Raw genomic sequence first — 24319 nt, 5'->3', positions numbered from 1 at the left:
TGACCTGAGCTTATTACCCAGGGACAGTTTCCAGGCCACAGCACAGGGAGGGGAACCCAAACAACCTAGAGTTGAGGAGCATAGATTGGAATTTGGGGAGGTGAAAGAGGCTAGAATTTGAGGTGTTGAGTTCAAGAGAGCAGAGAATACTCAAGAGTTCCAAAGATCTGAAGAAGGATCCTTTTGAGTGTTAGGCTGATCACTGGTCTAGCCATGTGTGAGAGGAAACTTACCTGTGGCCTGGGAAAAACCTACCAGAAAGTAGTAGTAGGCTAAGCAGTTTCTGTACTTTCACACAAGACTGAATAGTTTGTGTTCCCTTCAGCCACAGTGGAAAGACTTCGACATATACAGGGTATTGGATAGAGTTCTCAGGAGGCTCTGGCCTTAGTAGTGAGTCTAGATTAGTTTTACACTAAAGACTGCAGTGAATCTGCTTTAAAAATTCTTACAGGCAGGTCTTGAAAGAATTAAGTTAACTGTATGCCAGGGCAAAGTATTACACTACTAAAAGAAAGAAGGTAAAATCTGTCACCTGACCATGTTAAATTCCCAATATCTGGAATCCAAAAATTATCAGGGATATAAAGAAGCAGGAAAGTATGAGCCAAAACCAGGAGAAAAATAAATTAATAAGACAGATCTAGAAATGGCAGAGTTGATTGAATTAGAAAATAAGAATGTTAAAGCAACTAGAATAAATATGCTCAAAAGGATAGAGAAGAATATGATTGTGTTAAAGAGAGCTATTGGAAATAGGAGGAAGCCCCAAATGGAAATTCTAGAGAGGAAAAAATAGAATATCTGAAATGGAAAACACACTGGATAGGATTAACTGAAGATTTGCTACAGCAGGAAAAAAAAGTGATCAGTGGTTTTGAAGACAGTGATGGCAGCTATCCAAAATGAAACACAGAGAATGACTGAAAAAGAACGAAGGGAGCATAAGTAATTTGTGGGACAATATCATGTAGTCTAATACGTATGACTGGAATCCCAGAAAGGAAGGTATCAGAAAAGGTACTTGAAAAAATTATAGTTGAAGAATTTTCAAACTTAATGAAAACATTGAACTCATAGATCCAAGGAGCTGAACAAACCCCAAGAAGAAACATAAAGAAAACATATAATGACTCATAAGAATCAGATAGCCAGAATCAGAATGTAATAAGCCTGAATGTGTATGCATATAACAACAGGTGCAGAATACATGATAAAATTGGAAATAGATCAATCCACAATTAGAGTTGGAGATTTTAGCTCTCCTCTCTAACAGAATAAACAAACAGAATATTAATAAGGATATGGAAGACCTGAATAACACTGCCCAACCAGACTGATACTGACATTTATAAAACACTTCACCCAAGGACAGCAGAATACATCCTCTACAAGTGCAAATGGAATATTTACCAAGATCATATTCTAGTCCATAAAACAAGTCTCAGTATAATTTAAAAGAAGTGAAAGTATGTTCTCTGATTACAATAGAATTAAACTAGAAATGTCATCAAGAATAATTCCTAGGTATTTGGAAATTGAAGAAAATACTTCTCAATAATCATGGGTTAAAGAAATAATCACAACAGAAATTAGAAAATATTTCGAACTCATTGAAAATGAAAATAGTATAGGCAGGTAACTGAGATAGATTTTTGCCAAGTAAGGACAGTTCTGATACGTACACGATTTATACATGGTACTGTGCAGAGTGAGGACTATCTAACATTCAGATTTGTTAGATGTAACTAAAGCAGTACTTTAGAGAAAAATTTGTAGCATTTAATCCTCATATTAGAACAGAAGAAAAGTTGAAATCAGGGACTTAAACTTCTAGCCTAAGAAACTAAGGAAAAAATATAGGGCAAATTGTAAGGAGAAGATGGGAAACAAAATTGAAGGAGAATGAATAAAGTAAAAATCAGAAAAAAACAATAGCAAGACCTCAATCAGAGCTAAATCTGGTACGTTGAAAAAAGATTATTAAAATTGATAACTGTAAAGCCAGATAGATCAGAGGACAAAAAGCCCCCACAAATGACCAGTATTAGAAAATTTCAGTATATATCCCGCAGAAATTAGAAAACTAATTAGAGGGCCGGTCGCGGTTATTCCACCACTTTGAGAGGCCGAAGCGGGTGGATCACCTGAGGTCAGGAGTTCGAGACCAGCCTGGCCAACATGGTGAAACCACGTCTCTACTAAAAATAAAAAATCAACCGGGAGTGTTGGCGCGCGCCTGTAGTCCCAGCTACTGGAAGGCTGAGACAGGAGAATCGCTTGAACCTGGGAGGTGCAGGTTGCAGTGACCTGAGATCTTACCACTGCACTCCAGCCTGGGCGACAGAAGGAAACTCCACCTCAAAAAAAGAAAGAAAGAAAGAAAAAAAATGCCCAGAGCGGTGGCTAATGCCTATAATCCTAGTGAGACAACCAAGTAAAAACGGCTCCCAAGACAGTCTACGAGCACTGGAAAGATGGGGTGCAGCAGTGAAAAGTTTGCGCCATTTGCTGAAGGGAACAGCCTGGCCCCTCCTGTTCCTGGATAGTAATCAGGAATTCAGTTGGTGAGGTGGACAGCCTGTTAGCAGGACTCCTTTCAAAGTGTCTGCGTGCCTGATCTTTCCCTACCATGTGACAAGAACCCAGTTTTGTCTACAACACCAGCACTTTGGGAGGCCAAGGCGGGCGGATTGCTTGAGCTCAGGGGTTTGAGACCAGTCTGGGCAACACAGTGAAACCCTGGTCTCTACCAAAAACACGAAAATTAGCCAGGCGTGCCTTTTATCCCAGCTGAGGCATGAAAATCGCTTGAACCCAAGAGGCAGAAGCTAGTGGGCTGAACTTGCGCCTCTGCACTCCATCCTGGGAGTGAGCCGCCGTCTCAAAAAAAAAAAAAAGCGAGCTATAGTTTTTGATGTCACATTTTCATGTTTTCGGAAGGATAAAACCCATTTGGGAGTTGTTTATATGAATATAAAGTATAGAGGGATATATAGGTTAGTCTATGTTTCAACAAAGATCATGTTTCTCTAAAGATATACAAGGTCTATTCAATATAATATTTAATATAAAAGATAACTGATACAATTCATTAAGGGTGAAATATTAGGGACATTTTAGTCCATTCTTCAAAACTACAATCAATGCTGGGAGTGGTAGCTCACGCTTGTAATCCCAGAACTTTGGGAGGCCGAGGCAGGTGGATCACCTGAGATCAGGAGTTCGAGAACAGCCTGGCCAACGTGGTGAAACTCCGTCTCTACTAAAAATAATTACCCAAGTATGGTGGCACATGCCTGTAATCCCAGCTACTCGGGAGGCTGAGGCAGGAGAATCGCTTGAACTTGGGAGGCGGAGATTGCAGTAAACCGAGATGGTGTAACTGCACTCCAGCCTGGGTGACAGAGTGAGACTCCCTCTCAAAAAAAAAAAAAAAAAGCAAACTAATAAGAAATATTATGGATGGCTTTGTGGCAACTAAATTGATAATTTAGATGAAATGGGCAAGTTCCTCTAAGAATATAAACTACCAAGCAGAAATGCATTAAAGAAGCCAGACATGTTGACGCATGCCTATAATTTCAACACTGGGAGACTGAGGCAGGAGGATTGCTTGAAGCCAGGAGTTCAAGACCAGCCTAGGCAGCAAAGCAAAACCCTGTCACAACAAAAAATAAAAAATTACCTGAGTGTGGTGATGTGCATCTCCCCAGCTGCTGGGGAGGCTGAGGTGGATTGATCCCTTTAGCCCAGGAGTTTTGAGGCCACAGTGAGCTATGCTTGTGTGACTGCACTCCAGCCTGGGCAACAGATACCATCTCTTAAATAAGTAAATAAAAAAAGGAAGAAATGGATTAAAGACATTAAATTTGTGGTCTAAAACTTTCTGACAATGAAAATTTACTCTCAGATGGCATCAAGGATGAAATAAAACAAACTTAAGAAAGAAATAATAGAGATTTTGCTACAAAACGTAAGAGGAGGCAACACTTCTCAATTTTGTTAATGAATCCAGCATTACCCTGATAGCAAAACTAATCAGGGATATTACAGGAAAAATACAGCTATGGACAAAATATTTTTGCACATATGGATTAGAAAATCCCTAACAAAATTACAACATTGCATCCAGCAATGTTTAAAAAGGATAATATATCATGGGAGTGGTAGGCTGAGTAATGGACTGCAAGATATTCATCTCCTAAAGCCTTGAACCTGTGAATGTTACCTTATATGGCAAAGAGGACTTTGCAGATGTGATTAGGTTAATTTTTTTTGTTATAAATTTTTTTGAGACGGAGTATCACTCTTGTTACCCAGGCTGGAGTGTGATGATGCGATCTTGGCTCACTGCAACCTCTGCCCCTCGGGTTCAATCTATTCTGCCTCAGCCTCCCAAGTAGCTAGGATTACAGGCCTGCGCCATTATGGCTGGCTAATTTTTGTATTTTTAGTAGAGACAGGGTTTCAGCATGTTGGCCAGGCTGATCTCAAATTCCCGATCTCAGGTGATTCACCCATCTTGGCCTCCCAAAGTGGCTGGGATTACAGGTGTGAGCCACCATATCTGGCCTAATTTTTTTTTATTTGTTTTTGTTTTTATTTTTGAGATGGAGTCTTGCTGTATCACCTAGGCTGGAGTACAGTGGCATGATCATGGCTCATTGCAGCCTCTGCCTCCTGGGTTCAAGTGATACTTCTGTCTCAGCCTCCTGAGTAGCTGGGATTACAGGTGTGTATCACCATGCCCGGCTAATTTTTGTATTTTTTGTAGAGATGGGGTTTCACCATGTTAGTCAGGGTGGTCTGGAACTCCTGACCTGAGGTAATCCACCTGCCTCGGCCTCCCAAAGTGCTGGGATTGCAACTATGAGTCACCATGCCTGGCCAGGTTAAGAATTTTGGAGTGGGAATATTATCCTGGATTATGCAGGTTGGCCTGATATAGTCACAGGGATCCTTAGTAAGAGGAATTGGAAGATCAGACTGGATATAGATGTGACAGAAAGAAGCAAGTGGCTACAGTGATGTCAGGAAGGGATCCTGACCCCAGGAATGTAAGCTGCCTTCAGAAGCTGGAAAAGGTAAGGGAATTTGATTTTCCTAGAGCCTCCAGAAGGAACCAGCCCTGCCAACACCGTGATTTTAGCCCTCGTTTTGGACTTCTGGTATCCAAAACTGTAAGAGAATAAATTTGTATTATTTAATCCACCAGGTTTGTGGATTAAATTTGTAGCTTGATGGCCAAGCTGGAAACCTAAGGTTGGTTTACAACTTAAACTTATCTGTCAATGTAACTAAGTAATCTCATTAACAATACAAAGTTTCTCGAAAAGCAGTACAACCATCTAAATAGGTTCAAAGTAAGCCTTTAACAAAATTCAATACCTATCCGTGATAAAACTCTCTGCAAACTAAGAATAGCAGGAAACTTCCCTAACCTGATAAAGGGCATCTACAAAAACCAAAAACCAAGAACGCCACCATGTAGTCAATATCACATTTCACAATGAAAGACTGAGTATTTTCTGTGATTTGGGAAAAGGAAAGGATGTCCTCTCTGATGACTTTTATACAACACTCTACTAGAGGACCTAGCCAGTGTAAGAAGACAAGAAAGAATACAGGGCATACAGATTGGAATGAAAAAGTAAAATGGTCTTTATTCGCAGATACAGGATCATGTAGGTAGCAAATCCTAAGCAATCTACAATACTTAAGAGAACTAAGTGAGTTTAGCAGTTCACAGGACATAAAATCAATTATATTTCTATATAGTTGCAGTGAGTAATGAGATTTCATTTAGGGGTCATTCTGACAAAGATTTGTGCAAGACCTAAATGCTGGAAAGTTTAATACAGTAGGAAGTTCAATCACAATATGTTTCTTTAATCCTGTATAGGTCTTAGGTTATGTCTTCAATATGAAGGCTCATGACATAAACATACTGGAAAATTTTCAGATGTTTTTTATATGCTTCTCTTCCTATTCTTTATATTTTTCTTGTCCTGGAGTTCTGGACCTTCTGCATCCCTCTTAATCTTTTATGTTTTCTTCCTTCTTATCTGTTGCTTCTGCATTCTCTGAAATTTTCTCAGATCTGACTTTTACAAAGACAGTTCCATCGAATCTACTCTTTATCCTGTTCAAATATCCTTGTTGCATCCACAAGTACTTGGAGGATTGTTCACTTAGGTGTAAATTTTGAGTGAGAACTCATCTCTTATATTCAGGGTAACTATTTGTGGTGGTTTATTTGTTTATATGGGGCCCTAGGGCTTTCAACTGTCCTGGGCTAGTATTTATGCTAATTCCTCTGTTTCAGGCTCCTATACTACACGAGTAGTTTAATATCAGATGCCATGAGTGGGTTATCTGTTCCTTGTAGTGACTTGTTCTGCTCCCCAAACCCCAAGCTTACAGTTTTGTTTCTCCATGATAGTAGGAAAATATAGTTTCTGTATACTTGAAGTTTTGAGTTTTCTCAGCATTTTTTGGAACGTGGAGATTTTCTATTTTTTACTCTTTAACATAGCTTGCATTTTATTTTATTTTATTATTTTATTTTATTTTATTAATTTTAATTTAATTTTATTGAGACAGAGTCTCTGTCGCCTAGGCTGGAGTGCAGTGGCACGATCTCAGCTCACTGCAATCTCCACTTCCCAGGTTCAAGTGATTCTCCTGCCTCAGCCTCCCGAGAAGTTGGGATTACAAGCGTCCACCACCATGCCTAACTAATTTTTATATTTTTAGTAGAGACAGGGTTTCACCATGTTGGCCAGGCTGGTCTCAAGCTCCTGACCTCAGATGATACACCTGCCTCTGCCTCTCAAAGTGCTGGGATTACAGGCATAAGTCACAGTCCCTGGCCTTACTTGTATTTTAAATATTCTGTTCTAACTTTTCCATGTAGTTTTGGTGAGGAAAAAGGGCTGCCTTTGAACATTATGTTCATGTTTTGGAATGTTACTTTTATTTTTGTTTGTTTAGATCAGTTATTAAGTTAGTTTGACTTGTTTATTTTTAACATAATTTTCTTTTTTTTCTATGGAGGTTATCTTTCTGTGACTTTTTTTTTTTTTTTAACTGGATTGTTGGTTCTTATTTCCTTTCAGAATTGTGATAGTTTAATAATTAAGAGAGTTTTGATAAAATATATTTGTTTATACAGGTAACAAAAGTGTTTCATTTTCAAAACTGAATTTATGTTTGAATGACTGAATTTATCTTTGAATGACTTGAGGAAAAATTTGAGTATATGTGAATTCTTATTTTGTAAAGATACACCATCCCAGAGAGTTCAGTTTATCCTTGGTACTGAAGATGATGATGAAGAACATATTCCCCATGATCTCTTCACGGAAATGGATGAACTGTGTTACAGAGATGGAGAAGAATATGAATGGAAAGAAACTGCTAGGTAATACTGCTAAGTCTCTTTCTCTCTCTCTTTTTTTTTTTTTTTTGAGACGGAATTTTGCTCTTGTTGCCCAGACTGGAATGCAATGGCACGATCTCAGCTCACTGCAACTTCTGCCTCCCAGGTTCAAGTGATTTTCCTGCCTCAGCCTCCTTCTCAAGTATCTGAGATTGCAGGAGCTCGCCACCACGTCTGACTAATTTTTATATTTTTAGTAGAGATGGGGTTTCACCGAGCTGATGGGGGTGGTCTCAAACTCATGACCTCAGGTTATCCTCCTGTCTAGGTCCCCCATAGTGCTAGGATCACAGGCGTTAGCCACCGTTCCCGGCCTAAATCTCATTTTTAAATTGGCTTTCCTTGATTTCTTTTTGTAATGGGAATATTAAGTTGAAAGTATGAGATATCTGGTGCTTTAAACCAGTGAGCAGAGAATTTCCTTATTAATTGGTAGAAATTCTATCTTTAATTTTTTCCTTTATTCTCAAATTTGTTTACTTAAATAATCCTTTATACTTTAATAAAGAAATTATGTCATTGTAGATTTTAATGTCTACAATTTTGTGTATTGCAAGTTTAGATGAGGAATAGAAGTAGAAACTATATGAAATTCCATAGTTTGTTTTTGTAGACTTAGTATTATGATAGCTAGAATAGAAAGAGGAACTACAAAGGAGGTTTGTGACTATAGATATTGTAGACCATTGGCATAATTTGTGAAAATGTGTTTGTAACCATAGTCTGTTTGGTCGTCGTTTTCTTTGTTTCTTTCTTTTTTTTTTTTTTAAGAACAAATTTTTCTTTATCACATTAAGATAAACAAATGGAATCTTCATTACTTATAAAATATTTTTATATATTATGCATTCAGATGGCTGAAATTTGAAGAGGATGTTGAAGATGGCGGTGACCGATGGAGTAAACCTTATGTGGCAACTCTCTCTTTGCACAGTCTTTTTGAACTAAGGAGTTGCATCCTCAATGGAACAGTCATGCTGGATATGAGAGCAAGCACTCTAGATGAAATAGCAGGTTATAGTAAACTGACTTTTAAAAAATATGTAAGATGTAGTGGAATTTTAGACATTCATTTAATAACTATATGCTGAGCTTCTATTCTGTGGAGTACAGTATAAGGAAATAAGATAGATTTTTTGTCTTTGACAAATTTGCAGATGAGATTAAATTAAACAGACATAAGTGTAGTATCAGTAAGAGAGTGAATAGTGGCACAAGCAAATCAGAGTCTGTTCTCTGGAAATTCAGAAAAGAGTTTTTTGTTTCCTTGTTTTTTGGAATGGGGATGTGGGGAATAGCCACAGAGAACATTAACTGTACAAGTTACTCATAAAATGTGAACACATGGGAACGAGGAGTAGGTGATACAAGAGAAAAAGTATTTTAAGGAAGAGTAAAGAAGTCTAGAGTAGTATAGACAGGAATCTCAGGAAAGTCAGTTCTGTGTGAATATACAGATTTCTTCAGTAGTGGTAGGAGGTATGTTGGGAAACCCAGTTAGAGATTGGATTGTGACTAGCCTTGAATTATTGGAATTTTTTGTTGTTTATTTGTTTTGGGGGGGGGTGGGATCACAGGGTCTCTCACTGTCATCCAGGCTGGAGTTCAGTGGCACGATCTCGGCTTACCGCAGCCTCCGTCTCCTGGGCTGAAGTGATCCTTCCACCTCAGCCTACTGAGTAGCTGGGATCACAGGTGTACACCACCATGCCTGGCTAATTTTTGTATTTTTTGTAGAGATGGGTTTTCGCCATGTAGCCCAGGCTGGTCTTGAACTCCTGAACTGAAACGACCTGCCCACTTTGGCTTGCCAGAATTTGGGGTTTACAGGTGTGAGCCATGGTGCCTAGCCAAGAAATAGGATTTTATTTGGTAGGCATTTTGGTGGTCTTGATGGTTTTTAAGTTGAGGAACAGTATGATTTGAGATACATTTAGGAAGATCATTCTGGCAACAGAATGTAGGGTGGCTTTGGAGTAGGAAGAGTTTAGAAGCAATAGGCCAGTTATTCTCTAGGAACAGTCTAAGCAAGGAAAGAGCTCTGGTAGGTTGAGCAATGAAAATCAAAGGGGGAGATTTGAAGGATAATGTGGAGGTAGAAAGTAGAAAAAGGCAGCTATAATACAGCTTTTTGTCCACTAACTAAAATTAATGAAAACCAAAATTAAGTTCGGTGGTAATGAATTTGATGGTGTGACTACCATTGTAGATTTCTCCCATGGAAAAACAAAAATATGTGGTATTTAGTCTTCAGGAGAACCATGAGCTTAATACAATTTCTCAGGCTAGAAATACTTCAATTTTAGCCAACTGTTAGATTTGACTGTGTGCTGCAAATATTTAAATTGTCAGTCCTTACTTTCTTGTCTTACATGAGTAACTGAAAAATTAAGTTAAGGTTGGGAATATTGAATTTGTATAATACATATGGGTTTCAGACTTTGGTTTGCAAGTATCACATAATACCATGTAGTACTTTTAGTATATGTTGTATAATCTAGTGTTCATTTATTTGGTAAACTGTAGTTGTTGTGTTAATGTTAACAGTTTACCTATTACGCTGGTCCTTCCGGGTTTTTTTTAGAGTTACCGTATAGTTTTGAAAATTTGACCCACTTCTTCCAAGTTAGTGCCACTGTTTAAAAATATTAATATATATTTTATAAATTAAAAAATTTAATCACTTCAGTAATGTATGAAATGGCATTGCCATCAGTTTCCCCATTCCCCACATCCCCTTCACAACCTGATTTTACTCCTCTTCCTAGAACTTACGACCTCATGACGTTTTATCTATTTGTATGTTGGTTTCTCTACCTCTCGAAGAGAGCAGAAACTTGGCTCTGTTTTGATATTGTTAAACTGCTGTATTCCTAACACATAGCGGACACTCAGTGAACAGTTAATGACTGAGTGGGTCCTGATACTCATCTGCTGGAACAGTTTTGGGGGAGAATATGTGGTTTGGCAATAAAATACCTTTACATCTTAGGAAGGTAGTATTATTGAATATTCAGCTTAATAGAATTTATTGTATTCATACAGGAAAGCACTTTCAGCTATAGGAAGGCTAATTAGTATATAATAGTAGCCTCTTTATAATTAATAGTATTAAAATAAGGGAGTCTTTATAATTCCTTTTTATTGGGTGGATAATATTCATTTATGCATTGATTCTTTAATAATGATAATAAAACTTTCTAGAGTTACTTAAGATTCTAATTTTTGTCATAAGATTTCACTCACAGTTTATTCCTGTATTTTATGGTCATCTGAGTGTTTAGTAATTTATTTTTTTTTCATTGAATAGATATGGTATTAGACAACATGATAGCTTCTGGCCAATTAGACGAGTCTATACGAGAGAATGTCAGAGAAGCTCTTCTGAAGAGACATCATCATCAGAATGAGAAAAGATTCACCAGTCGGATTCCCCTTGTCCGATCTTTTGCAGATATAGGCAAGAAACATTCTGACCCTCACTTGCTTGAAAGGAATGGTGAGATAAGTTGTGGCATCCAATTTTTTGCTAACACTTCTACTGTAACAGCTTTCCAGAACATTACGATTAACATTTGGGGATCTTTAAACACTCACTATACCTACCTCTGAATTATTTCTCCTCCCTGCTTTGTTTCTTTTCAAGGCCTCTCGTATAATTAATTAAAGAGGCATAAATTATGATCTATAATTTTTAATTTTACCTTTTTGATATTCTAAATCTTGGGTTTGAACCTTTATTTTAGATTTTTCCTACTTTTTTTTCCTCCTGAATATACTTGGTTTGCTGGTATAAACAAGTGTTTTTGGATTGGTTTGCTGATTTCACGGCTCTTTATTTGTACAAGTTGTGAAAGGCTTTTATGACTGTTCCAGTCTTACACTAAGGGTAGTTGGTGTCTTCTAATCCATTGAGAATGGCTCAGACCCAGGTCTACATATTCCGCCTTTCCACTCTCATTCTTAGGTTACAGGCAGGTTGTGGGGCATGTGGGAAGACAGTGTTTTTACAGTTGTTTACCTCTGTCAGTGTCCTAATGCTGGCACACTTGGAGGTTTTGCCTTTCCTTATTTTCTTCTGTGTAAAGCAGAGGAATGCATCAGTAGGGTTGAGAACTCTGATGACAGTGAGTCTGGAAAACCCGGGTGCAAAGGATTGGAGTGGCTTATGAAGTACTATAGCCTCCAGCAGTTGCTGTAAGCTGCTACTGTTACCCAAAGCTTGTGAGGATTACAGTGAGGACTAGTGGAGTATGGGACACGGTGCCTGCTCATCTTTTTTATCCCTTAAATAATAGTATGACTTTTAAGTGTTCTACCAACAAGCAAGCATAGGTGATAGGGTCTAATATATCTAAAGCTGACAATAATCATCTTTTGTATCTTCCACTTGGCCATGAAAACCCTTTTTAATCCATTTTAAATTATGTCATCGTGTATTTAAACAATCTTAAGAGTAAAAGAATATCTCTTATGGACCAGAATTCAATGTAAAAGCAAGCCATGTATAGCGCATTTTAACTCTCTTTTTTTGTCTTTTATTTTTTGTTTATATTCTCTCCTTTGGTGAAATAAGTTCATTTATCCAGAGGGACCCTATTTAATCTTTACATATGCAGTAATTCCTCTTTATTGTCCAGTTGTAATTTGGTCATCATAAAACATTGGCTGTTTTCTTTTAAATGCTGTTTTAGCATGTTCTTTTGTTGAAATATAGTTACAATTTGAGTTTTTCCTGCATGTAGCTTGTTGTTTAAATGGTGTTTTCTAATGGATTATAGTTTAACCTTTAAATATTTCTGAAATCCCTTGAGCATGTAACTTTGATTACTTAGGCTATATGGAATTGATTATTGTATTTGCATGTTTTTCATAGAGAATGTTATTATTTTAAGATATATTTAGTAGAAATATGAGGGGTTTAATTATAAGTATGTATGACCTTTTGAAATATTTTAGACCTACTGCCATATTGCTGTTGGTGAGAAGTACTCTACTGTTAGCTAGTGAAATAAAAAATTATATGTATTTGTTTTAATGTATCTGCTACATATTAGAAGTGAGAAGCATACTTCAGGACATTTATTAATACTTTTAGAGAGCTCAAGAATATGTATCCTTTAAAATTGACATTGTGGTTCTCTTATTACAAAATTTCTGTTATTTGCTGTTGTTTTTTTACAAACTTGAGAGCAGCACCACCTGTATATGGTGTCTTACTGACTTAATATTATAAATATTTAATATCAGTTTTAAGTTAGAAATTATTACTTAATATTAACATGAACTTTTTCTCTAAGACATAATTATCTCATAGCTGTTTGGTAAAATGTAGGAAAAATACGCTAAATATAAGCTATTACTTTTGGTGGTTTTTGGTTTGAGTTCTATTATGTTAATTTTGTATTACATATTTTCATTTGCTATTTATTGTTTAAGCATTGACTTTGTATTGATATTGTCATTGTAAAAAATGCCATGCTATTGGTCATTCTAATTTCTAACAGGATATTGCCCCCACCATCTGTCATTAACAATTTTTTTTTGTATATTCTGAGAACTAATTACAGTTTTAAGCAACTTTTTAGTGACTTTCTAACATGTAAAAACCCAATTGACATGCTAACCATCACAACATGACTTTGAAATTTTGGGCCTTTGAAGTATGCAATTTATAGTGTAAATTGATTTTTTTTTTTTTAATGTCTCTATTTGCCTTCTGCAGTGAACTTCATCATTTTTCATTTATTTGTTTTATCTCAGGGGAAGGCCTTTCAGCCTCCCGCCACTCTTTGCGAACAGGTCTGTCTGCCTCAAACCTTTCATTGAGAGGAGAATCACCTTTATCTCTTCTTCTCGGTCATCTTCTTCCTTCTTCAAGAGCTGGAACCCCTGCAGGCTCAAGGTGTACAACCCCAGTACCCACCCCTCAAAACAGTCCTCCTTCTAGCCCTAGCATCAGCCGCCTGACCTCCAGAAGTTCCCAACAGAGTCAGCTTCAGGCCCCAGAACTACTGGTTTCACCTGCCAGTGATGATATTCCCACAGTAGTAATTCATCCGCCCGAGGAAGACTTAGAAGCAGCGCTGAAAGGCGAGGAGCAGAAGAATGAGGAAAATGTTGACTTAACTCCAGGCAACTATCCAAAATCCTCCATGTGTGGTGCTTTCTGCCTCTGAGTCACTTGCACTTGGAATGCCTTTTAGCACATAGCTTAAGCAGCATATGTAGATAATGCTTATAATTTATTTTTGACTTCTGCATGTTTTTTTTCTTTATGGTATATTGTGTTAGGTTGGTGCAAAAGTAATTGTGGTTTTTGCCGTTGAAAATTTGCTTCACTTTCAATGGCAAAAATTAATTTCAGTGGCAAGAACTCAATTACTTTTGCACCAACCTAATAAAAAAGAGTAAGATTATTAAAAATTTGAGTTACAAAAAGACTACAAAGAAGACTACGCATAATTTAAGGCCTTTTAAAAAAGTTTCACTTAGATTTAGAGGTCAAGGCAGTTGAACACTTCAGTAAAACATAGACTTTTTTATAATGTCTTAATTTGCCATGAACTTTTTTATATTTATTTATGGATGTATTTATTTTATTTTTTTAGACTGAGTCTCACTCTGTTGCCCAGGCTGGAGTGCAGTGGCGCGATCTCAGCTCACTGCAACCTCTGCCACCCGGGTTCAAGTGATTCCCGTGCCTCAGCCTCCTGAGTAGCTGGGACTACAGGTGTGAGCCACCACACCCGGCTAATTTTTGTGTTTTTTGTGTAGAGACAGGTTTTTACCATGTTGGTCAGGCTGGGTGAACCTTTTTTAGATTGGTAATTCTCTTTTCTTTTTTTGGAGACAGGGTCTTGCTCTGGAGGCTGGGATGATCTCAGCTCACTGCAACCTCCATCTCCTGGACTCAAGCAATCCTCCTGCCTCAGCTTCCCAATTAACTGGGACCACAGGGGCATGTCACCATGCCTGATTAATTTTTATAGAGACCAGGTCTCACTGTGTTGCCCAGGCTGGTCTTGAACTCCTGGGCTCAAGTGGTCCACACACCTCGGCCTCCCAAGGTGCCGAGATTACAGGTGTGAGCCACTGCGTCCCGCCTTGGTAGCTTGGTTTTTGTGTGTGTGTGTGTGTGTGTGTGTATGTGTGTGTGTGTGTGTATGAAGTTGACTCATAAGGTGAATGAACACATACAAATAAATTACAGTGAAGCGATGTGCCTTAAATAGGATAGAGTCATACTCTGTCACGCAGGCTGGAGTGCAGTGCCACAATCATAGCTCACTGCAGCCTTGAACTCCTGGGATCAAGCATTCCTCCTGTCTTAGCGTTCTGAGTAGCTGAGACTACAGGCATATACCACAACATCTGGCTAATTTTTTTGTAGACAGGATCTTGCTGTGTTGCCCAGGCTGGTCTTCAACTCCTGGCCTCAAGCAGTCCCCCTGCTTTATCCTCCCCAAATGCTGGGATTATAGGTGTGAGTCACCAGGCCCAGCCGTACCTTTTTTTCTATTTAATGCTTTTCTCCAAAGAATGTAGTACATTTTAGACTTTTTTGGGGGGGTGGGGGGGTAGGGGGGAGACAGGTTCTCACTCTGTTGCCCAGACTGGAGTGTAGTGGCACCATCTCGGCTCACTGCATCCTCCGCCTCCTGTGTTCAAATAATTCTCCTGCCTCAGCCTCCTCAGTAGCTGGGATTACAGGCGTGTGCCACCACCACCCGGATAATTTTTGTATTTTTAGTAGAGACGGGGTTTCACCATGTTGACTAGGCTAGTCTTGAACTCCTGACTTGAAATGATCCACTCACCTTGGCCTCCCAAAGTACTGGGATTACAGGTGTGAGCCACCATGCCCAGCCTATAACTTAAGGGCTATAAAGTATGAAAATTTGGCTTATCCTTATATTGACTACATGTACATTTGTACATATATCTTTCTACCTAATTAATATAAAATAAGTATATTTTAGTGACTTTTTTACTATTTCAGCTAAGCCTCAATGTGATGGATACTAATACTAACCATTGGTTTTAATCACATAAGTATTATCACATTTCTCCAAAATACTGATAACCTCCAACACTTAAGTGGTAGCTTGGTTATTAAATTAGCCTATTTTTAATGTGTATACAAATATGTGTAAATTAGATGGACACACCCATTTTCAGAAACTTAGAAAAGTTAGTTGTCTTCCCCTGCATCATACAACTGGTGACTGATAGCCTAAAGCCTCTAACTGGAAATCCTTGTGTTCCTATCATTGTGAAGTAAACCTCTCTTTCTGTTGGCTTTATGGAAACACACTAATTACATTTAGCCAAAGCTCATTGTAGTTGCAAAAAAGGATATACTTTTAAAAGTACAAATAGAAGCTTCGTGGCTAAATCATTATGACATTAGTTAAAATAGCAGTATGGCTGCCATGGTTTTATAATTTGTTCCAGATACAGTGATAAGTGCTTTTCAAATATCATATTTCTAATTTTTGTAACGATTTGATGAGGTTGGTGTTATTCCTGTTTTTCAGTGAAGAAAGACTTGGAGATGTTAAGATCAGCCAGAGCAGGTCCACTTACAACAAAATCTATAGTAGAGTATTTCATTGTGAACTTTATCAGTTCATGAAAAAGATAAAATTTAATGATAAAGTAACTGAACATAAAAGAGGAAAACAACCCTATAAATAATTATTCAGAAGTAATCAGCATTCTAATCTTAAGAACTAAGAAGATTTACTATTTTTCCTTGAGCAAAAGTGATTTTAAAAGCTACTTCGTTCCATTTTTCCCATATTACATCGATCAGTAACAACGAACACTTCTTGTTTTACCAGCTTCTGTGTTATAAATGATTAGGAACTATAAATTTTATATAGGAGGGAAGGGGGAGGTGGGTTCACATTGGCTTCTTAGGCCATGTTAAGGGGATAAATTAACTGAGAATCGAACATACATTTTTTTCCCATGAGTTTTTGTGATGAGATTTATCGGCGTTTTTGAACAGAAGAAATCAGAATGGAGAGGAGACAGGGAATTTCTAAAGACAAGAATTACGGTTAAAAAGACAACTGTAGATAGTATGTAATTGCTGAGGAACAATAATAGGGATAGCTACACATTATTCCCTGTTCAGTTACCTTTGGTGCTTAAAGCACCTAGAAACTCTAACGGAGTTTCCTTGATGTCTGGTACTGTCTTAGTGGAAGAAAGTGGCCTCAGCATCTTTATGTCTTAAGTGACTAACAGCATGGAGTTTTGTGTCATGGAGTCATAATTTGCGCATACCTATAATAAAGTGGTATTTCCCATTAGTTACTTTTTAGAAGATAATTATATGTATAAAAGTTATATGTATAAAATTATAAATAAATTATATAAATTAATATGTATATAACTTGTGGCTGGGCGTGGTAGCTCATGCGTGTAATCTCAGCACTTTAGAAGGTCAAGAGGGGAGGATCACTTGAGGCCAGGAGTTCATAGTGAGACCCTCATCTCTAGGGAAAGAAAAAAAAAAGGAAGTGAATTTATTTTTTGTACTTGTAAATACCTTTTTCTAACACAGTGGTTCTCAGTCTCAGCACTATCCACATTTTGGGCTGGATGATTCTTGGCTGGGTGGTCGGGTGGCAGGGGAGCAGTCCTGTGCTTTATAGGATGTTTAGCAGTATCCTTGGCTAGCTGCCTGTAGCATCCCCGAGTTGTGACAACCAAATATGTCTCCAGACATTGCCACAAGTTCCTTGGAGGTCATAATCTTTCCTGGTGGGGCACCATTGCTCTAACTACCTCACTTTCAAATTTTTAATGACAGAAAATGTTGATATCTTTGATTTACTTTTGAATACATTTTTTTTTCCTTAAAGCAAAGTAATATCGTCCTTCTGTGTTTGTGCTAATGATAGCTTTATTTTTTGGTAATTTGCTCATTTAATTCTGAATCCTAGGAATTTATTATAGGAGTAGGGAGATTGACTGATTGAGAAAACAGTTTTAGTTTAGCTGAGGTTGGGAAAGACTACACAAATCATAATGATGAAGAACCCTAGCATGCATCTGGCGTGCCAGTTTTGAAAAAGGGACGGTTTTCAAGATGACCAGGTTAGCCATGTGACTTCAGGTTATACCTGCTAACTTGGTCAGTGTTGAGTTCTTCATTATTTCTTCCTCTCATTGCTGAGATAGCCTTACTTTTCCGCAGAGCCTTCTCATCATTGCACTTTTCTCCCTCAAATCTGGCAGCTAGTACTATTCTGGAAAACTGTGCATTATGTACGCTTTTGATTATACATACACAGGTGGAATACATTTAGCCTTTGGAAGTATGTAATGCTCAGCTGCATTTGCCACCAGGGCCTAATGGTATTCTTGATTTTCTTGTGTGGAAGTAGTTGGAAGTCACTGAAAAATACTGGTTAACTTTTTATCTCTTGAGCAAGGCAGGGACTCTTCTGGAAACTTAGGGACAAAGGTCAAAGAAGAGGAATCTTCTTGGTGTGCCAAGCTAAGATTGTAAGAAATGAGTTAAGGCTTGGGAAAACATTTTTATTTCGGAATTGTTTAACTTTTCCAGAAAATAAGCACATGGCTAAATAGATTGCAAATTAAGATTTTCCATCACATCAACTTTGTAGTTTAGGTATTTACAGGGAAGTCTCTGTCATTAAGCGTAAGCCATAAACCCAGAAGACTTAGTTTCAGTATTCATTGGTTATAGTATATTCTGTTTTACAAAAGTGAAAACTCCTTTAGATGTGTCAAGTGTATCTGATGTACTTTAAATTCTGGAGCTCGATTACCAATACATCTTCGGACCTTATAGAGTCTAACCACAGAACAGATTTTAACTGAACTTCCATGTGTTGCTGTGCATGGGACAGTTAAGACAAAAAGTCAAGTCTGTTGTATTTCAGTACCTTTTCCTGCTATAATATTCAATGTCTTATGAATTATTAGTCTGTATTCTTGCACTAGAAAACCTTGGATGTTTTGAAAAAATGAGATGCATTTAATATTAGGTTGGAGCAAAGGAAATTGCACCAACCTAATAGTAGAAGTCTGTGTAGTGTACTTGAATTTAAATTTTTTTTTTTTTTTTTTTTTTGAGAGTTTTGCTCTTGTTGGCCAGGCTGGAGTGCAGTGGCACAATCTCGGCTCACTGCAACCTCTGCCTCCTGGGTGCAAGCAATTCTCTTGCCTCAGCCTCCCGAGTATCTGGGATTACAGGCATGCTCCACCACGCCCGACTAGTTTTGTAGTTTTAGTAGAGAGAGTGTTTCTCCATGTTGGTCAGGCTGGTCTCAAACTCCTGACCTCAGGTAGTGATCTGCCTGCCTTGGCCTCCCAAAATGCTGAGATTACAGGCGTGAGCCACAGCGCCTGGCCCTATTTTTTTTTTTTTTTTTAAAGACGGAGTTTCTCTCTCGTTGCCCAGGCTGGAGTGCAATGACGCAATATTGGTTCACAGCAACCTCTGCCTCCTGGGTTCAATCAGTTCTCCTGCCTCAGCCTCCCAAATACAGGCACACACCACCACGCCCAACTAATTTTGTATTTTTAGTAGAGATGGGATTTCACCATGTTGGCCAGACTGGTCTTGAACTCCTGACCTCAGGTGATCCACCCACCTTGGCCTCCCAGAGTGCTGGGATTACAGGTGTGAGCTACCGCACCTGGCTGAATTTAAAATTTTTAAATTTTAACTTTTTTGCAGAATTAGAATTCATAATGATTAGTCTCATATTAAGCAGTGTTTTTATTTCATTATTGTGAAATGTTGGTGTTGAATGTCAGTTTTGAAATGAATATACTAATGCTTCAATATGTGTCTGTCCTTTGCAATTCAAACAACTACTATATCTAATCCAAATAAGCTATTTTTATGAGTTTGTCTGACTTTTAGAGATGGAGTGAGTTGCTTACAGTCACATAGATACAAAGTGGCAGAGAGTGCATAATTTAAACACAGATCCCTTTGGTTATAAAACCCTTACTCTGCTAATTTCATTGTGAAAAACTTGCTTATTATATTTTAAAGTTGGATTCCTTAAGAGTAATGACAATAGGTATTATAGACATAAATGTTACCAAAGAAAAATGAAAAGTCTTGAGGAAACTTCTGATTATTGGAGATTATGTTAATTCAACCTGCATTTATTTAATGTAGCTTTTTTCTGAGTTACACTTAGGGTTTGTCAGAGAATTTATTGTTGAAAGCATGCTAAGTATAGCTAGGCTTCATTAAGCTCCATGCAGTTCACATGTTTGTGATAATTAAAAGTATATTCCCTAAGTATTTTTAATGGTAATCAGACTCAGGCCTTCTATCTTTTGTGGTTCACACCAACTCACGTTTTTTTTCTTTTTGCAAAAGGCCACAATTTTTGTAAATTCTAATTGTATTATTTTAAATATTAAAATGTGTAGCTTTATTATTAAAACGTTGTTCTAGTTTTGCTGGTATGTTACTAACACTGGGCACTTTTTTTTTTAACCTTGCACATTTGCTTTTATTATATTAATAAATCATCACTTTCAGAATGTGAGCAAAGTCAGGTTGCAAAGTAAATTTTCTTCTTACTAATTTGGAATTTGTCTTTAAACATAGGTATTTTGGCCTCTCCCCAGTCTGCTCCTGGAAACTTGGACAATAGTAAAAGTGGAGAAATCAAAGGTAATGGAAGTGGTGGAAGCAGAGAAAATAGTACTGTTGACTTCAGCAAGGTAATTCTATCATTAACTGAAAATTCTCACAATTATTCTTATTAAGAAAATAAGTAGTAACTTGTGGCTTTATTAACATTGATTATAGTAATTTTTTAGTAGACTGGTGCTTACAAACCTGCATGTGATGCCTGTGATAAATTAATTTAAGGTAAACAACTGTGAGAAGGGTTACAGTTAACCTGTGAGTACTTGAGTAACTTTACACCATTACTAGTGTTAGAAATTCTGAAAAAGAATATGTGAGTAATACAATATTTCCATCCACACCTACCCATAGATATCGTGAAACGTTAGTACTTTTTGAACTACAGTCATTGTTCTGGAGCTACCACCACTAGAAGGTTAATTCTGGGAGTGATGTTACAGCACTAGTGATTCAGTCTTTCCTGGGCTGTAATGCGATCCCAGAATTACTGTCTTATGGTGTTAGTACTTTTGGAATGCCACTGAGAAATATATTGGTGCTTCCCCATGGGTAGGTAAAGGCATGGATTTTAAAAAAATACCTGTGTGAACTATGATTTTTTAAATTTTGGTAAATGAGTATTTTGTTGAAATAGATAAACCTTAATTTAAAAGAACAGGGTAAAAGACTAATAAGTTCAAATTATAACTGAATTTAAAATGTACTTTATGAGTATTTCTTACGAACAATTGATTCTATCTAGCCACTAATTTTTTAGTAATATTAACTTGCTATAGGTGGATGTTCATGGTATTTTAATATTTTTGTATCCAGTATAAGACTTTTTAATAAATGTAATTATGTCAAGCAGATTTCATTTCTTAAGCCTTTTGTTCTTTGATGAAAAGTCTACAAGATATATTTTACAGAAAACGAGTTTAAATGGTTTGCATTATAGCTTTGTTGAGTGTTGTAGTCTAAAACTATAGGAAGCCTTGCATTACGGACATTGGCTGTGCAGAAAGACTGTTGTATTTTAAATTTTTCTGATCTATCCTGATCATATTTTACTGGTGCTCACGTTATTTCAGATAGTGCAAAGTACTCAGTAGCAAAATTGCAATTTATTTCTTGTTAAGTGAATAAATTAATATAATTTACATTATAGAGTTCCTCTAGGCATGGCAGTTGCCGTTTATTTTTGTTCCTCTGTCACAGTCTTACTTTTTTTTACTTGGCCTATCTTTGTGTATACCTCCTTGTCTCCTGTTGGGCAGGAGTCTGCCTCCTGGCACTGTAGTTGTGGCACACTGGGTGTGGGACTCAAGAGGCCCGCTGTAAGTGCTGGTTTTATTTTTCATAGATAGCCCTGTAAGTGGTTGTTTAGTGACTTGTGTGAAACTGCGTATAAATGAAGTTCACATAGTTTGATATCATGTGTAACCTTTTCCTTGTAATTATACACAGAAAACTAAATTTTACTACTATAGCATTATCATATATCTGTGCCAGTAAGGGCTGTAGAGTTTTGTTTTAAATAAAAACAAGGGGCCAGGCACAGTGGTTCATGCCTATAATCCCTGTGTTTTGGGAGGCTGAGGCAAGAGAATCACTTGGCCAGGACTTCAAGACCAGCCTGGGCGATATAGCAAGCCCCACACTTCTACAAAAAACAACAAAAATTAGCCGGGCATGGTGGTGCATGCCTGTCGTCTCAGCTCCTTGGGAGGCCAAGGTGCGAGGACTGCTTAAGTCCGGGAGTTTGAGGTTTACAGTGAGCTATGTTCCTGCCACTGTACTCCAGCCTGGGCAATAGAGTGAGACCTTGTCTCAAAAATACTACTAATAAAATAAAAGTTATGATTTTTTTCCTCTTAATGAAAATACTGGGGAACGCCCAGAGTTCTTTTTCGGTTTGTTTTTAGGGGGACTTTACATAAAATGTAAAGGATCCAATTCATTTATTTCTAAGGTTAAGTAATACAAAACCATGAATATTTTTTAGCACTGTGTATAATTTCATGAACCATTGTTAGTTTGTGAGCTATATATTTGTCCTTAATAGTTTTTAATGAATAGTGCAGTATTCATTGAATAATTTCTCAAGTTCATGTTTGATAATTTAGATCTCTGAAGTAGTAAAGATTGTGACAGTTAAAACAATAGCATTGATTCAAATATGTTTGCTTGCTCTTTTGTATTTGTCTACTCCATTCTTTATAGTTGTGAAAATTTTGACATTTTAAACATTCATTAGATCACAAGTTTTGATTAGCAAATAGTAGTCTTATAAAGCAGTTTTTCTTTCCTATTTCTCTCTAGTCTTACAAGTACCACGGAAACTTTAATTTTAATTATTCTTTATTTGTCAATAGGTTGATATGAATTTCATGAGAAAAATCCCTACGGGTGCTGAGGCATCCAATGTCCTGGTGGGCGAAGTAGACTTTTTGGAAAGGCCTATAATTGCATTTGTGAGACTGGCTCCTGCTGTCCTCCTCACAGGGTTGACTGAGGTCCCTGTTCCAACCAGGTAAAGAGTTAGTTCTAAGTAACATTCTCTAAACATTTTCAAAATCTACAAGTTTTTATCCAGTGAATGAACAAGCGTGTTGATTTATGTAATAAAAGCTCATTTTATTTAATTTTATCTTATTTTTGAGACAATCTCACTTTGTCATCCAAGCTGGAGTGCAGTGGCACAATTTCAGCTCACTGCAACCTCCACCTCCCAGGTTCAAGCGATTCTCCTGCCTCAGCCTCCCTAGTAGCCTGGATCACAGGTGTGCGGCACGCCCAGCTAAGTTTTGTATTTGTAGTAGATATGGTGTTTTGCCATTGTCCCAGCTGGTCTCAAACTCCTACTTAAGTGATCTGCCTGTCTTGACCACCCAAAGTATTGGGATTACAGGTGTGAGCCACTGTGCCCAGCCAAAAGCTCATTTTAATATTTAATATTCAGTCATTGTACCAAATACTTTGAATATAAGACCACTATGAATAGGGTTTAAAATCGTTTTCTTCTTGGAACTAAAAAGTACAATAAAATAAATATCAGCTGGGTGCGGTGACTCACGCCTGTAATCCCAGCACTTTGGGAGGCCGAGGCGGATGGATCACCTGAGGTCAGGAGTTTGGTAGAAAGTTAATTACGGATGCTTTTCCTAGTTCTGTGATTTCCTAATTAGTCTAGGTGGAGTTGCCATCTTTTTTCAGTGATTGGTGTGGGGGAGTAGAAAAGATGTCTGAGTGTTATTTCTTTATATTGGAATGGTTTCTTTTTTATGATTGCCTAGATTTGTGGGTATATGATGTTTATTATAAATCTGTATTTTCATATTTCCTTAGGTTTTTGTTTTTGTTATTGGGTCCAGCAGGCAAGGCACCACAGTACCATGAAATTGGAAGATCAATAGCCACTCTCATGACAGATGAGGTAATCAAAATACCCAAGTCTCTTTGAAGTATACACTGATTATGCAGCATACAGTATATATTAAATTATAGTTCTCTTTTCTTTCATAATGAAGCTTTAAAACTTTTCCTTGCTGTGTATACTGTTTTATCTTGTATTTACTCCTCAGCTGTTTGCCTTCAGTTAGGTTTTTAAGACTATTTCAAGATCAGTGGGTACTTAAAAATTTTTTTTTGTTTTAAACATTTGTAATTATTGACTACCTTCTTGAACTTTTGAAATTTTGGGATTTTTTTAATCCTGGATTTCAGGATATAATTTCTCTAGGTTTTCCTCAGAACATTTTTTTTCCTGTAAATTTCTCTGATATGGGGTCCTGATCTTTGATGATAACGTACATATTAATCAGAACCTTGTCTTTCTTTTGAAGAGAGATTTGTAATCAGATTCTTGCCAAACATCAGTGCTGTGTGTCCCAAGGGTATTTGAAATGCCCTATATCTGAACCTGACCTAAGTTTTCTTTTTTCTTTTTTTTTTTCTTTTTTTTTTGTGGAGACAAAGTCTCACTGTGTTGCCAGGCTGGAGTACAGTGGTGCAGTCTCGGCTCACTGCAATTCTCCTGCCTCAGCCTCCTGAGTAGCTGGGACTACAGACACACACCACCATGCCCAGCTAATTTTTTTGTATTTTTAGTAGAGACGGGATTTCACCATGTTGGCCAGGATGGTCTCAATCTCCTGACCTCGTGATCCGCCCCCCTCGGCCTCCCAAAGTGCTGGGATTACAGGCGTGAGCCACCGTGCCTGTCCCATTTT

The 24319-nt window shown here is 37.4% G+C and overlaps 1 protein-coding gene across 9 annotated transcripts in view; it reads left to right on the top strand.

The window, feature by feature from the left end:
• Positions 1–24319, top strand: part of SLC4A7 (solute carrier family 4 member 7) — a 107447-nt gene that overhangs the window by 36675 nt on the left and 46453 nt on the right. For 4 of the 9 annotated variants that reach the window (XM_025375777.1, XM_025375776.1, XM_025375775.1 and 1 more), the window contains exons 4-9: positions 7288–7426; positions 8298–8458; positions 10755–10943; positions 20064–20179; positions 22463–22620; positions 23436–23523. In XM_025375777.1, coding sequence (XP_025231562.1) covers positions 7288–7426; positions 8298–8458; positions 10755–10943; positions 20064–20179; positions 22463–22620; positions 23436–23523 — 851 coding nt within the window. Of the gene's footprint in view, positions 1–7287; positions 7427–8297; positions 8459–10754; positions 10944–13207; positions 13580–20063; positions 20180–22462; positions 22621–23435; positions 23524–24319 lie in introns of all 9 variants that reach the window. The other 5 variants (XM_025375773.1, XM_025375772.1, XM_025375770.1 and 2 more) reach the window with 2 other exon arrangements.

The sequence above is a fragment of the Theropithecus gelada genome, chromosome 2, assembly GCF_003255815.1.
Source record: "Theropithecus gelada isolate Dixy chromosome 2, Tgel_1.0, whole genome shotgun sequence".
NCBI classification, from domain to species: Eukaryota; Metazoa; Chordata; class Mammalia; order Primates; family Cercopithecidae; genus Theropithecus; species Theropithecus gelada.
This window is presented reverse-complemented; position numbering and strand designations above follow the sequence as displayed.